Source organism: Leucoraja erinacea, chromosome 31 (assembly GCF_028641065.1).
Source record: "Leucoraja erinacea ecotype New England chromosome 31, Leri_hhj_1, whole genome shotgun sequence".
Taxonomy (NCBI): domain Eukaryota; kingdom Metazoa; phylum Chordata; class Chondrichthyes; order Rajiformes; family Rajidae; genus Leucoraja; species Leucoraja erinaceus.
The window spans coordinates 26,099,327-26,112,276 of NC_073407.1; the positions used below are offsets into that span (position 1 = coordinate 26,099,327).

At 47.1% G+C, this 12,950-nt stretch overlaps 2 protein-coding genes across 4 annotated transcripts in view; one reads left to right on the forward strand and one right to left on the reverse strand.

The window, feature by feature from the left end:
- Positions 1-12,950, reverse strand: part of abca2 (ATP-binding cassette, sub-family A (ABC1), member 2) — a 327,339-nt gene that overhangs the window by 79,780 nt on the left and 234,609 nt on the right. The window lies entirely within an intron of this gene.
- paxx (PAXX non-homologous end joining factor) lies at positions 33-10,896 on the forward strand. 3 transcript variants are annotated; one of them, XM_055660342.1, is made up of 8 exons: positions 33-178; positions 773-904; positions 1,652-1,712; positions 3,735-3,784; positions 6,785-6,975; positions 8,270-8,338; positions 9,155-9,254; positions 10,068-10,896. In XM_055660342.1, exons 2-8 carry the CDS (start codon positions 789-791, stop codon positions 10,147-10,149), a joined length of 669 nt encoding a protein of 222 aa, XP_055516317.1. In that variant the 5' UTR covers positions 33-178; positions 773-788; the 3' UTR covers positions 10,150-10,896. The 3 variants fall into 3 exon arrangements, with proteins under 3 accessions (XP_055516317.1, XP_055516318.1, XP_055516316.1); XM_055660341.1 differs by lacking the exon at positions 33-178 and having other exon boundaries at positions 433-904; XM_055660343.1 differs by lacking the exons at positions 33-178; positions 9,155-9,254 and having other exon boundaries at positions 221-904.

The following is a 12,950-nucleotide window of genomic DNA, read 5'->3' on the forward strand; positions in this document are numbered from 1 at the left end:
TACTCCCAATGCAGCAGATGGAGCTACGCAGCAAACCACTTACTGCCTTTTCCATTATTTCCTCCCTTATGCTTTTTTTGCTTCCTCCTTGTGACCTGCGAGGAGCGGTTTTGGTTTTGACAGCTCGCTGGTCGGGTAGTGGGAGCGGCGCTTCTACACTGGAAAACTGACAGAACAAGTGAGACCAGCCACCTTTTAGAAACACTTTGCTGTAGAATGTCCCTGTGCAGCGTTTGCCCTGCAGTCTCCACCCCTCCACATTCTCCACCCCAGTCTGAAGAAGGGTCTCGACCCGAAACGTCACCCATCCCTTCTCTCCAGAGATGCTGCCTGCCCCACCGAGTTACTCCAGCATTGTGTGTCTGTCTGTATCTTATCAATAGTTGCTGCAGAATTCACTTATACAGTGTTTACGGCAACGACTGAATGTATATTTCTCCCTTCCCTTCCCCGGGATCCCGACCTGAAATGTCACCTATCCATATTATATAGTGTAGTCTGTAGAAGGGTTTCGGCCCGAAACGTTGCCTATTTCCTTCGCTCCATAGATGCAGCTGCACCCGCTGAGTTTCTCCAGCATTTTTGTCTACCTTCGATTTTCCAGCATCTGCAGTTCCTTCTTAAACATGATATATAGTGTATTGTCTTCCTGCTGACTGGATAGCACGCAACGCCAAGCCTCGGTTGACACTTGACAATACGGTATCTCCCATCCATTCGCGGTTGTGTAAATGCTTCAGTTTGACGGTCCTGTCCTTTGGCATGTCTGCAGGTCCAGCAGCTGGGAGATGGATAATCAGGAGGTCCCTGCCTCCATCCGATCTCTTCACATCCACAGACACCCTCAGAACAACCAGAGATACTTCTGTTATACCCGCGTTAGTCCAGGTGCCTTTGATCTTTGGTAAGAGGGTGGGGGGGGGGGGGGGGGGGGGGGGGGGGGGGGAGGCAGGAGAAGGGGGTTGAGAGGGAACTATACATCAGCCTTGACTGAATGGCGGAGTAGACTCGATGGGCCGAATGGCCTAATTCTGCTCCCACCACTAATGCACATGAACTTTTCTGTTAGTAATTTACAAAGTATATCCACTAGCAAAAGTTGGCGTTATTCCGGATTCTAGACAATAGACAATAGGTGCAAGAGTAGGCCATTCGGCCCTTCGAGCCATTCATTCTGATCCTACAACCCTATTAAGTAAGTAAATAAGTTTATTGGCGAAATATTCACATACAAGGAATTTGCCTTGGTGCTCCGCCCACAAGTAACAACATGACATCCAGTGACAGTTACGAATAACTCAGAACACACTAAACATTAATAATAATAAAACATTAATGATAAAACACCATGGATCAAGCATGTGAACCAACAAAGTATTTGTGGCCATTACTGTAGATTTATTGTGTAGGAATTTCTGCACCATCTGTCCTACCATGGTCCTGTTTCTTTCTAACTGTGTTATGCAGCGATGTCCTAATTCTGCTCCTAGAACTCATGCCAACCACGGAAGTCTTTAGAGTTTAGACTATAGAGATAGAGAGCAGAAACAGGCCCTTCGGCCCACCGAGTCCGCACCGACCAGTGATCAGGAGTTTCCTGAGTAACTCTGTAAGATGAAGTATTGACCGCAAATGCATCTTTCCTTCTCAGTGTTACCAATATTGTGGATGTCTGGAGCACAGCGTTCAGTCAACAAAAGCTGGAGGAACACGTATGTATCAAGCCCAGCAACAGGTCATCTATTAATGCTTAGGAAATGTGCTAGAAAGAACAGCAGAGACTGGTTTACACCGAAAATAGATAAAAACAATTGCAGGCAATTTTCAGCACCATATCTGAGGAAGGATGTGCTGGCTCTGGAGAGGGTCCAGAGGAGATTTACATAAATAATCCCAGGAATGAGTAGGTTCCGTTAACCTATGATGAGCGTTTGTCGGCACTGGGCCTGTACTCGCTGGAGTTTAGAAGAATGAGGGGGGACCTCATTGAAACATACAGAATAGTGAAAGGGTTTGGATAGAGTGGATGTGGAGAGGAGGTTTCCACTAGTGGGAGAGTCTAGGACTAGAGGTCATACCCTCAGAATTAAAGGATGTTCTTTTAGGAAGGAGATGAAGAGAAGTTTATTTTGCCAGGGGGGGTGAATCTGTGGAATTCTTTGCCACAGAAGGCTGTGGAGGCCAAGTCAGTGGATATTTTGAAGGCAGAGATAGATAGATTCTTGATTAGTATGGGTCAGAGATTCTGGGGAGAAGGCAGGAGAATAGGGTTAGGAGGGACAGATAGATCTGCCATGAATGAATGGCGGAGTAGACGTGATGGGCCGAATGGCCTAATTCTTATCCTATCCCTTTTTGACAAAATGGTGGAGTAAATCGGTGGGACAAACAGCATCTTTAGTTTAGTTTAGTTTAGAGATACAATTCAGAAACAGGCCCTTCGGCCCACCGAGTACGTGCCGTCCAGCGATCCCCACACACCAACACTATCCTACATACACTAGGGACAATTTACAATTATACCAAGCAAATTAATCTACAAACCTGTATGTCTTTGGAGTGTGGGATGAAACCGAAGATAGAAACATAGAAACATGGAAAATAGGTGCAGGAGTAGGCCATTCGGCCCTTCGAGCCTGCACCGCCATTCGATATGATCATGGCTGATCATCCAACTCAGTATCCCGTACCTGCCTTCTCTCCATACCCCCTTGATCCCTTTAGCCACAAGGGCCACATCTAACTCCCTATAAATATAGCCAATGAACTGGCCTCAACTACCTTGTGTGGCAGAGAATTCCACAGATTCACCACTCTCTGTGTGAAAAATGTTTTTCTCATCTCGGTCCTAAAAGATTTCCCCCTTATCCTTAAACTGTGACCCCTTGTTCTGGACTTCCCCAACATCAAGATCTCAGAGAAAACTCACGCAGGTCACGGGGAGAACGTGCAAACTCCGTACAGGCAGCGCCCGTAGTCGGGATCGAACCCGGATCTCTGGCGCTGTGAGGCAGCAACTCTACCGCTGCGCATCTGTGCCACCCTCAGATTTTCAGACTTCTTCAGACTTTTACGTTGTTTCGACAAGTTGGTTAAACTAAAGACATCATCGATTGGGACAGTCTCAAAACTACAGAATTTGAAGAGTCGGAGAGGTACTGTATGTTGACTGAGAATTACTCCTCTGGTAGAGTTGCTGCCTCACAGCGCCAGAGACCCGGGTTCGATACTGTCTATGGGTGCTGTCTCTACGGAGTTTGTACGTTCTCCCCATGACCTGCGTGGGTTTTCTCCGGGTGCTCTGGTTTCCTCCAATATCCCAAAGACGTACAGGTTTGCAGGTTAATTGTCTTTGGTAAAAATTGTAACTTGTACCTAGCCTGCGTGGGATAGTATTAATGTACGGGGGTGATCACACGTCAGCGCGGACTCGATGGGCCGAATGGCCTGTTTCCGCGCTGTTTCTCTAACCTAAACTAAACAAAAGGGATCAGATATGAAACGTCACCCATTCCTTTTTCTCCCGAGATGCTGCCTGACCCGCTGAGTTACTCCAGCGCTTTGTGTCTTATCTTTGGTGTAAACCAGCATCTGCAGTTCCTTCCTACACATAAATGTGTCCTGTTGTCCAACTCTAGTGTAATTCATCTTCACCGTGGTCTATGACTATTGAGCCATGTGTTGTACTTTTCCAAAGGTTCAGAAACATTATCAATCTTCTTTTTGTTCAACAGAAGTCTATGCATGGGATGAAAAATGCTGAAGAATACCATACCAGAACCAAGTGCGTACCCATACCTCCAATAGGAAAAATAGAAATGAAGACATTCTCGGAAAGTTCATAAGTTCATGACCAGAATTCGGCCCATCAAGTCTACGACACCATTCAATCATGGCTGATCTATCTCTCCCTCTCACCCCCATTCTCCTGCCTTCTCCCCATATCATTTACATGAATGGGAGATGTTTGGAGGGATATGGGCCAAAGTCAGGTGGGACTAGTATAGCTGGGACATGTTGGCCGGTGTGGGCAGGTTGGGCCACAGGGCCTGTTTCCACATTGTATCACTCTATGACTCTTATCTATGACTCTGTAACATAGAAACATAGAATAGAAACTGTAATTCGGCCCTCGAGCCTGCACCCCATTATAATCAAGATCATCCAACTGTATCCAATTTCTGCCTTCTTAAAAATATCTGATCCCTTGGACAAGGGCCTCCCCTTAAATATAGCCAATGAACTGGCCTCGACTACCCTCTGTGGCAGAGAGTTCCAGAGATTCACCACTCTCTGACTAAAATGTTCTCCACATCTCTTTCCAAAGGATTGTCTTATCCTTCTGACCCCTTGTCCTGGCTTAGTATCGGGAAATCTTCTGCATCTAGCCTGTCCAACTGTCCATTTTTTGCTGTAACCCCACACCCGTTTATCAGCATCTGTCATCTCAGCCTTAAAAATATCATTTCGCCTCCACAGGTGGCAATGAATTCCACAGATTTACCACCCTCTGACTAAAATTCCTCCACATCTCCTTTCCAAAGGAATGTCTTTTAATTCTGAGGCTGTGACCTCTGGTCCTAGACTCTCCCACTAGTGGAAACATCCTCTCCACATCCACACTATCCAGGCCTTTCACTATTAGGCAAATTTAAATGAGGTGTCCCTTTATCCTTCTAAACTCCAGCGAGTACAGGCCCAGTGCCGTCAAACGCTGATCATATGTTAACCCACTCATTCCTGGGGGATCACTCTCGTAAACAATTTTGGGGGCAGTGTGATATCGATTCACGTGATATCGGACTGACGCAAAGGTTTACAGAACGTAACCCTTAAGCAAGTCGGGGAGTGGAAGATCCCAGAACTAATTCTGCTTCTCTTCACATGACGGTAGACTAAAAAGCTGGAGAAACTCAGCGGGTGCAGCAGCATCTATGGAGCGAAGGAAATAGGCAACGTTTCGGGCCGAAACCCAAAGGAAATAGGTAACGTTTCGGGCCGAAACCCAAAGGAAATAGGTAACGTTTTGGGCCGAAACCCAAAGGGTTTCGGCCCGAAACGTTGCCTATTTCCTTCGCTCCATAGGTGCTGCTGCACCCGTTGAGTTCCTCCAGCTTTTTTGTGTCTACCTTCGATCTTCCAGCATCTGCAATTCCTTCTTAAACACATCTCTTGACATGATGTTAGTTCCCAAATTACTCTGCCAGGTATTTTCTTCAGTAACCAAGTCCAGCATACCTAACAAAGAATTGGGCACAGGAGTGGGCAAGTTGGGCCGAAGGGCCTGTTTCCACACTGGAAGACTCTATAATTCCACCTTATCCCTTATGCTAAATCACAAAAAACCCGTGGCTTGGGACTCGTATAGTCTCCGTGTGAAGTTGTCACACATGCCACCTCATAGTGAAGTTATTTCTGCGTATATCACACATGCAGGCAACCGCATGCTCGATGTACTGGAGCAGTTCCTGCCAACCCACGTCGACTTTCCTCTCCTCCCCTCTCCTCTCCCGGCCATCTCTGTGTCCCAGGGGCACCTCCTGCCGATGGCCATTCGCGGGTCCAGGCCCCAACAGCGGGCTGCCTGCCCCTTTTCCGGGGTTACGTCCGAGCTCGCGTGTCCCTAGAGAGGGAACCCGCGGTGTCCATGGGGACTGTGGAGGCATTCTGTGAACGCTGGTCACCACAGGAGGTTGTATATATTATAGATAAAAATGTTAATATTTTAATTTAACCATATCACCATATAACAATTACAGCACGGAAACAGGCCATCTCGGCCCTACAAGTCCGTGCCGAACAACTTTTTTTCCCCTTAGTCCCACCCTGCCTGCACTCATACCATAACCCTCCATTCCCTTCTCATCCATATGCCTATCCAATTTATTTTTAAATGATACCAATGAACCTGCCTCCACCACTTCCACTGGAAGCTCATTCCACACCGCTACCACTCTCTGAGTAAAGAAGTTCCCCCTCATATTACCCCTAAACTTCTGTCCCTTAATTCTGAAGTCATGTCCTCTTGTTTGAATCTTCCCTACTCTCAAAGGGAAAAGCTTGTCCACATCAACTCTGTCTATCCCTCTCATCATTTTAAAGACCTCTATCAAGTCCCCCCTTAACCTTCTGCGCTCCAGAGAATAAAGACCTAACTTATTCAACCTTTCTCTGTAACTTAGTTGTTGAAACCCAGGCAACATTCTAGTAAATCTCCTCTGTACTCTCTCTATTTTGTTGACATCCTTCCTATAATTGGGCGACCAAAATTGTACACCATACTCCAGATTTGGCCTCACCAATGCCTTGTACAATTTTAACATTACATCCCAATTTGATAATTTTGTTTAAGTGTTTTTTAAATTGCTTGAGCTTTCTCCGGGTCTACGTCCGTGCCCGCCTGTCCCTGGAGAGGGAACTCGCGGTGTCCATGGGGACTTTGGATGCCTTCCGTGAATGCTAGTCGCCGTTGGAGGTCGAGTGTTTTGTTGATAACGTTGACGTTATATTAATTTGATGATCGTTTGTTTGTAAACTGTCAACATAGGCAGTCTTTGATTGTGTTAATACTCTCTGTATATTTTATTTTTTTGAATAAAAGTAGTTTCATAATAAAATTTAAAAAAAATAAAAAAAAATAAAAAATTAAATTTAAAAAAGGGGGTACCTGCTGCGGAGATTCGGGCGGGTTCCTGTTCGAGCCCCTCTGTCCTGGGCAGATGCGAGTTTGATGTTGCAAATCCCATTGCACTAAACTTTCCCTACCTTCCTTCCTTCGCCACAGGGAGGCTTTCCACAAGGATGCGGTCAGCCTCACGGTTCTGGACAACACAATGATTCTCAAACTGAGCCAGGACGCGCTGGGCCTGGCCTTTGACCTCTACAAGCTGCCCGTGGCAGAGGCCAAGGTGGAGCTACGGTCCGTGGTGTTTCACCTGGTGGATCATGTCCACCAACTGGAGAAGCAGGTGACAGGTAGGACGGCATGGCGGGCAGTTCAGGCACGGAAATCGCTATCAAAACATGGGGGGGACACAACTTCTTGTCGGCTGCGCGCACGCATGCGCACACACACGTGAGGCTGCGGCCGTGGGCCCTGTGGACGGTAACATCGGGGGGGTGACCTGGTTGGTGACCAACTCCGAACTCCAGCAACAGTAACGTCGTCCGCCCCGAATCATGGAGCTTGAATCAGCCCAACATCGGGAGCCTCGATGCAGCAGTTTGATTTTAAGCCGCCCCGCGCCGATTCAGCCCTTAGAAAGCGTCTGATAAGGTCCGGGTTACAAAACATGTCGGAGGATAGGCCCCCACCTCTCAAAGCATGGGGGGGAGGGGGGGGTGTCCCAGGGAGGAGGTGTGGGCAGCAGGTTAGTTTGAGGTGAGTTTAAGCTAAGTATACCTTGAGTTTTAGTTTAAGTGAGTTTATACAGCGTTGAAACAGGCCCTTCGGCCCAACTTGCCCACACCGACCAACATGTCCCAGCTACACTAGTCCAACCTGCCCCATATCCCCCCAAACCTGTCCTATCCATGTACCCGTCTAACTGTTTTATAAACGTTGGGGTAACCCCCTGCCTCAACTGGAGGCGCAGCGGTAGAGTTGCTGCCTCACATCGCCAGAGAGATCCCGACTACGGGTGCTGTCTGTACGGAGTTTGCACGTTCTCCACGTGACCTCGTGGGTTTTTCTCAGAAATCTTCGGTTGCCTCCCACACTCCAAGGACGTGCAGGTTTGTAGGTTAATTGGCTTTGGTGTAAATGTAACTTGACCCTAGTGTGTGTGGGGTAGTGTTAGTGTGCGGGGATCGCTGGTCAGCATGGACTCGGTGGGCCAAAGGGCCTGTTTCCACACTGTATCTCTGAGCTGAACTAAACTCAACTCTCTGCTCCAGCAGCTCGTTCCGTACACCCACCATTCTTTGGATGAAAAAAATACCCCTCGGGTTCCTATTAAATCTTCCCCCCCCACCTTAGACCTATGTACTCTGGCCCTCGAGGGTGAAGATAGACACAAAACGCTGGAGTAACTCAGCGGGAAAGGCATTAACAGTGATTGATTTCAGCCAGTGACTGTAAATCAATTGTGAAGTCATTAGAAGGGATTGGTTTGCATGCGTTGTTATGCAGCTCGATTGATGAGGATAAAGTTGTACCTACCCTTGGTTTAGAGTCTTTGGTTGAGTTGAGTGGAGAGATACAGGGTGGAGATGAGATGAGAGAGGGGATGGGGTTGGAATTTACAAATCTCTGCTTTCATCTCCCCAGCGATGGAAGAAGCCGACGCCTCTAGCCCGGGGAAGAGGATGCCCTTCGCACACAGACTGTTCCAAACAGGTCAGATACGTCACGGTTGGAGCCCCTCTACCATCATGGTGGCCACTCCCTCTTCTCCCCTCTCCCATCGGGCAACAAGGTACAGAAGTGCGAAAACGCACACCTCCAGATTCAGGGACAGATTCTTCCCAGCTGTTATCGGGCAACTGAACCATCCTACCGACAACCAGAGAGCATAGAAACATAGAAAATAGGTGCAGGAGGAGGCCATTCGGCCCTTCGAGCCAGCACCGCCATCCATTGTGATCATGGTTGATCGTCCCCAATCAATAACCCGTGCCTGCCTTCTCCCCATATCCCTTGACTCCACTAGCCCCTAGAGCTCTATCTAACTCTATCTTAAATCCATCCAGTGATTTGGCCTCCCCTGCCCTCTGTGGCAGGGAATTCCACAAATTCACAACTCTCTGGGTGAAAAAGGTTTTTCTCACCTCGGTCTTAAATGGCCTCCCCTTTATTCTAAGCAGTCCTGAACTACTATCTACCTCATTGGAGACCCACATTGGGACTGTCTTTAATCGGAGTTTAGTCAGAGGGTGGTGAATGTGTGGAATTATTTGGCACAGAAGGCTGTGGAGGCCATGTCAGTGGATATTTTTAAGGCAGAGATTCTTGATTAGTACGGGTATCAGGAGTTATGGGGGGAAGGCAGGAGAATGGGGTTAGGAGGGAGAGATAGATCAGCCACAGCGGAAGAGACTTGATGGGCCGAATGGCCTAATTCTGCTCCTATCACTTACGACCTCACGAGCGATCTGCACACACATCACACGCCTCATGTTTCCTGCGCTTATTGTCCCCTTCTCTGCTCCTTAGTGGACTTTGATTCCAAGATGAAGAGTAATGATCCTGGATCTTCTCCAGTGGCCAGGAAGAGGCTTGCAGGAGAGTCCCTGATAAACCCAGGCAGGAAGAGGTAAATAGATCACGTTGTCTTCGAGCGAGGTAGTTATAGATAGATATGCCATTTATTGTCACTATACATGTACAGTGAAACTGAAAGCTGCTCGTACTCAGTGCATACATACAATTTAGCACAAAAAACAAGAAACAGAAAAAACAAAAAACAGAAGGGAGATGGGGGGGGGGAATAGGTGCACAAATTCTGCGGCGCTACATACATATATACATATATACAGATGGAAGTCCGAGTTGGGCGGTGTAGTCAGTGCATGTGTGAATTTGAATTTATAGTAGTTTTAATTCTCGGAAAGCAACTATTCCAATTATCCTGGTAGTTCCAGCGTGGCATGGTGGCGCAGCGGTAGAGTTGCTGCCTCACAGCGCCAGAGACCCGGGTTCGATCCTAACTACGGGCGCTGTCTGTACGGAGTTTGTACGTTCTCCCCGTGGGTTTTCTCTACGATCTCCAGTTTCCTCCCACGCTCCAAAGACGTGCAGGTTTGTAGGTTAATTGGCCTGGTGTAAATGCAAGTTGTGTAGGGTAGTGTTAGTGTGCGGGGATCGCTGGTCGGCGCGGACTCGGTGGGCCGAAGGGCCTGTTTCCACGCTGTATCTCTAAACTAAAACTAAAACAAAACTAAAGAAAGTAGTTAAGGCCAGAACTGCATCTGTGTCTGTGAGATATAGGGCAGAGAGCCAGGGGAGGGGGAGTTAATGTGTGGAATTTGATGCGGGATCAAGTGGGCGAGACCATTGCTGCCCTGGGCTGATACAGTGTTGAACCCTCGGTGTAATGGATACAAACCATCACTTCTCTTCTCTTCAGAACCAAGGCTCCCACTGGAGTGAGCTTCGAAGACAACAACCTTGATAACAACAGCCAGCAAAATGAATTGGATGAAGTATGATGGAAGGAATGGAAGATACTGGTTTACACCAAAGATAGACACAAAATGCTTGAGTAATTCAACGGGTCATAGAGTGATGCAGAGTGAAAAACAGGCCCTTCGGCCCAACTTGCCCACACCGGCCAACATGTCCCATCTACAGTAGTCCCACCGCCTGCATTTGGCCCATATCCCTCTAAAGCTGCCCTATCCATGTACCTGTCTAAATATTTCTTAAACATTGTGATAGTCCCAGCCTCAACTACCTCCTCTGGCAGCTCGTTCCATACACCCACCACCCTCTGTGTGAAAAAGTTACCCTTCAGGTTCCTATTAAATCTTTTCCCCTTCACCTTAAACCAATATCCTCTGGTCCTCGATTCCCCTACTCTGGGCAAGAGACTCTGTGCGTCTCCCCGATCTATTCCTCTCATGAATTTATATACCTCTATAAGATCACCTGATAGAGATCACCTCTATATGAGATTGAAGAAAGGTCTTGACCAAAAATAGGTCTTCACCTATTCCTTTTCTCCAGAGATGCTGCCTGACCCGCTGAGTTACTCCAGCACTTTGTGTCCATCTTTCATGATGAAATGTGCTATATCGTAACTTATTTTTTTAATCCCGAACATTGATCATGATTTTGCATCTTTTAACAATATTATTTTATACGGAATTTTTAAATTAATTTAAAACTAAAATTATTGTTTTAACAAATGTAAGGATTTTATAAGGATTTTTTCATTAAATTTAAACTTAAAACAATTGTTTTTACACGATGCATTGGGTAAATGTCGAGAAAGATTCGCACAAGAGTTTGAGCTATGTTTCAGGAAGAGTATAAGATGGCTGGTATCAGGTGAAGGGGTGGTCGAGAAGTTTGGGGGGGGGGGGGACAGGAGTGGGTGGGGGGTGAGAAAGAGTAGTAGGGGAACAACTTATGGAATGATAAATGGAGGAGACCAGGGAATGGGATGAGGGGTCTGTCCCACTTGCGTGATATTTTCGGCGACTGCCAGCTCCCGCAATAGACGCAGCAGGTTGATGAAAATATTCAACATGTTGAAAACCCAGCAGCGACCAGAAAAAGGCACGACTATTTGGGCGACCACTCACGATCGGACAGGTGTCACCTCGCGACATGTCAGCTGCATGGTCGTGGTCGAAAAAAATCGCATGTGGGACAGGCCCTTGATGTACACATCTAACCCCACACATCTCCCTTGAACTCTGTAGTTTAAAACATTTAATGTTATGAATTGGCTCACAATACTTGCAAATTACTAATGGGAGAGTCTAGGACCAGAGGCCACAGCCTCAGAATTAAAGGACGTTCCTTTAGGAAGTAGACGAGGAGGAATTTCTTTAGTCAGAGGGTGGTGAATATGAGGAACTCATTGCCACAGAAGGTGATGGAGGCCAAGTCAGTGGATATTTTTAAGGCAGAGATAGATATATTCTTGATTAGTGTGAGTGTCAGGGGCTACGGGGAGAAGGCAGGAGAATGGGGTTGAGAGGGAGAGATAGATCAGCCATGATTGAATGGCGGAGTAGACTTGATGGGCAAATGCATTTCGGTTAATTCAGCTGTTAGCTCACGACATGAAAATACTTAAAATTACCTAAAATGACAGTTTGCTACAGTTCAAGAGAAATTGCGGACATCAATATTTCTGTGTTGTTGCCACAAGCAAGTGGTTATAAAATAACGAGCAACGTCACACACCTGCAGAAAACACCACCTTCTTCATCTGTAGTCACTCAAGGTTTTCAGACAGGAAGCAATATGTTTGTTTTGTAGGAAGGAACTGCAGATGGTGGTTGCCTGATAACGGCTGGGAAGAAACTGCCCCTGAATCTGGAGGTGTGCGTTTTCACACTTCTGTACCTCTTGCCCAAAGATCCTAGCTCTGCTATAGGATCTTTGCTTTTGCCTGAATCTTCTTACAAGCAAAGATAGACACAAAAAGCTGGATGTAACTCAGCGGGTCAGGCAGCATCCCTGGAGAGAAGGAACGGGTGACGTTTAAAGTCGAGACCCTTCTTCATCTGAGAGTCGGGGGAAAGGGAAACGAGAGATCTAGATAGTGATTTAGAGAGATAAAGAACAAATGAATGAAAGATATGCAAACGCTGATAAAGGAAACTGGCCAATGTTAGCTGTGTGTTAAGTGAGAATTAGTACAGACAATGAGACTCAGCAAGACGACTTTGAAGCTGGAACGACTTGGGTGGGGGAGGGCGGGAGAGAGAGGGCATGCAAGGGTTACTTGAAGCTAGAGAAATCAATATTCATACGCAAGACATGAAATGCTGGAGTAACTGCTGGACAGGCAGCATCTCTGGAGAGAAGGGATGGGTGATGTTTCTGGTCGAGACAGAGAGATAAGGTAGGATAAGGTGTGAGAGCGAGACATCAAAGGAGATGGGGCTCAAGGAAAAAGCAGAATAGTTCATTGTCAGCTCGGAGAAGGTGACAACGAGGCACATGGAAATAAAATGTAATCAGGAGGACAGTCAGACTGGTGGGTGAACTGGGAAGGGAGAGGGATGTTGAGAGGGGGGAAAGCAGGGGTTACTTGAAGGTAGAGAAGTCAATGTTCATACCGCTGGGGTGTAAGCTGCCCAAGCGAAATATGAGGTGCTGTACCTCCAATTTGCGCTGGGCCTCACTCTGACAGTGGAGGAGGCCCGGGACAGAAAGGTCAGTGTGGGAATGGGAGGGGGAGTTAAAGTGTTTGGCAACCGGGAGATCAGATAGATCTAGGTGGACAGAGGGGTCGGTTACACCAGGTTATAACGGCAGGTTGTAAGTTGCT

Bases quoted from the DNA above. Each gene is read 5' to 3' on its own strand.
- paxx (XM_055660341.1), top strand. From the start codon at position 732: ATGCTTCAGTTTGACGGTCCTGTCCTTTGGCATGTCTGCAGGTCCAGC. The intron at 6,976-8,269 runs GTAGGACGGCAT...TCATCTCCCCAG, and splicing joins ACTGGAGAAGCAGGTGACAG to CGATGGAAGAAGCCGACGCC. The intron at 9,255-10,067 runs GTAAATAGATCA...TCTTCTCTTCAG, and splicing joins ATAAACCCAGGCAGGAAGAG to AACCAAGGCTCCCACTGGAG.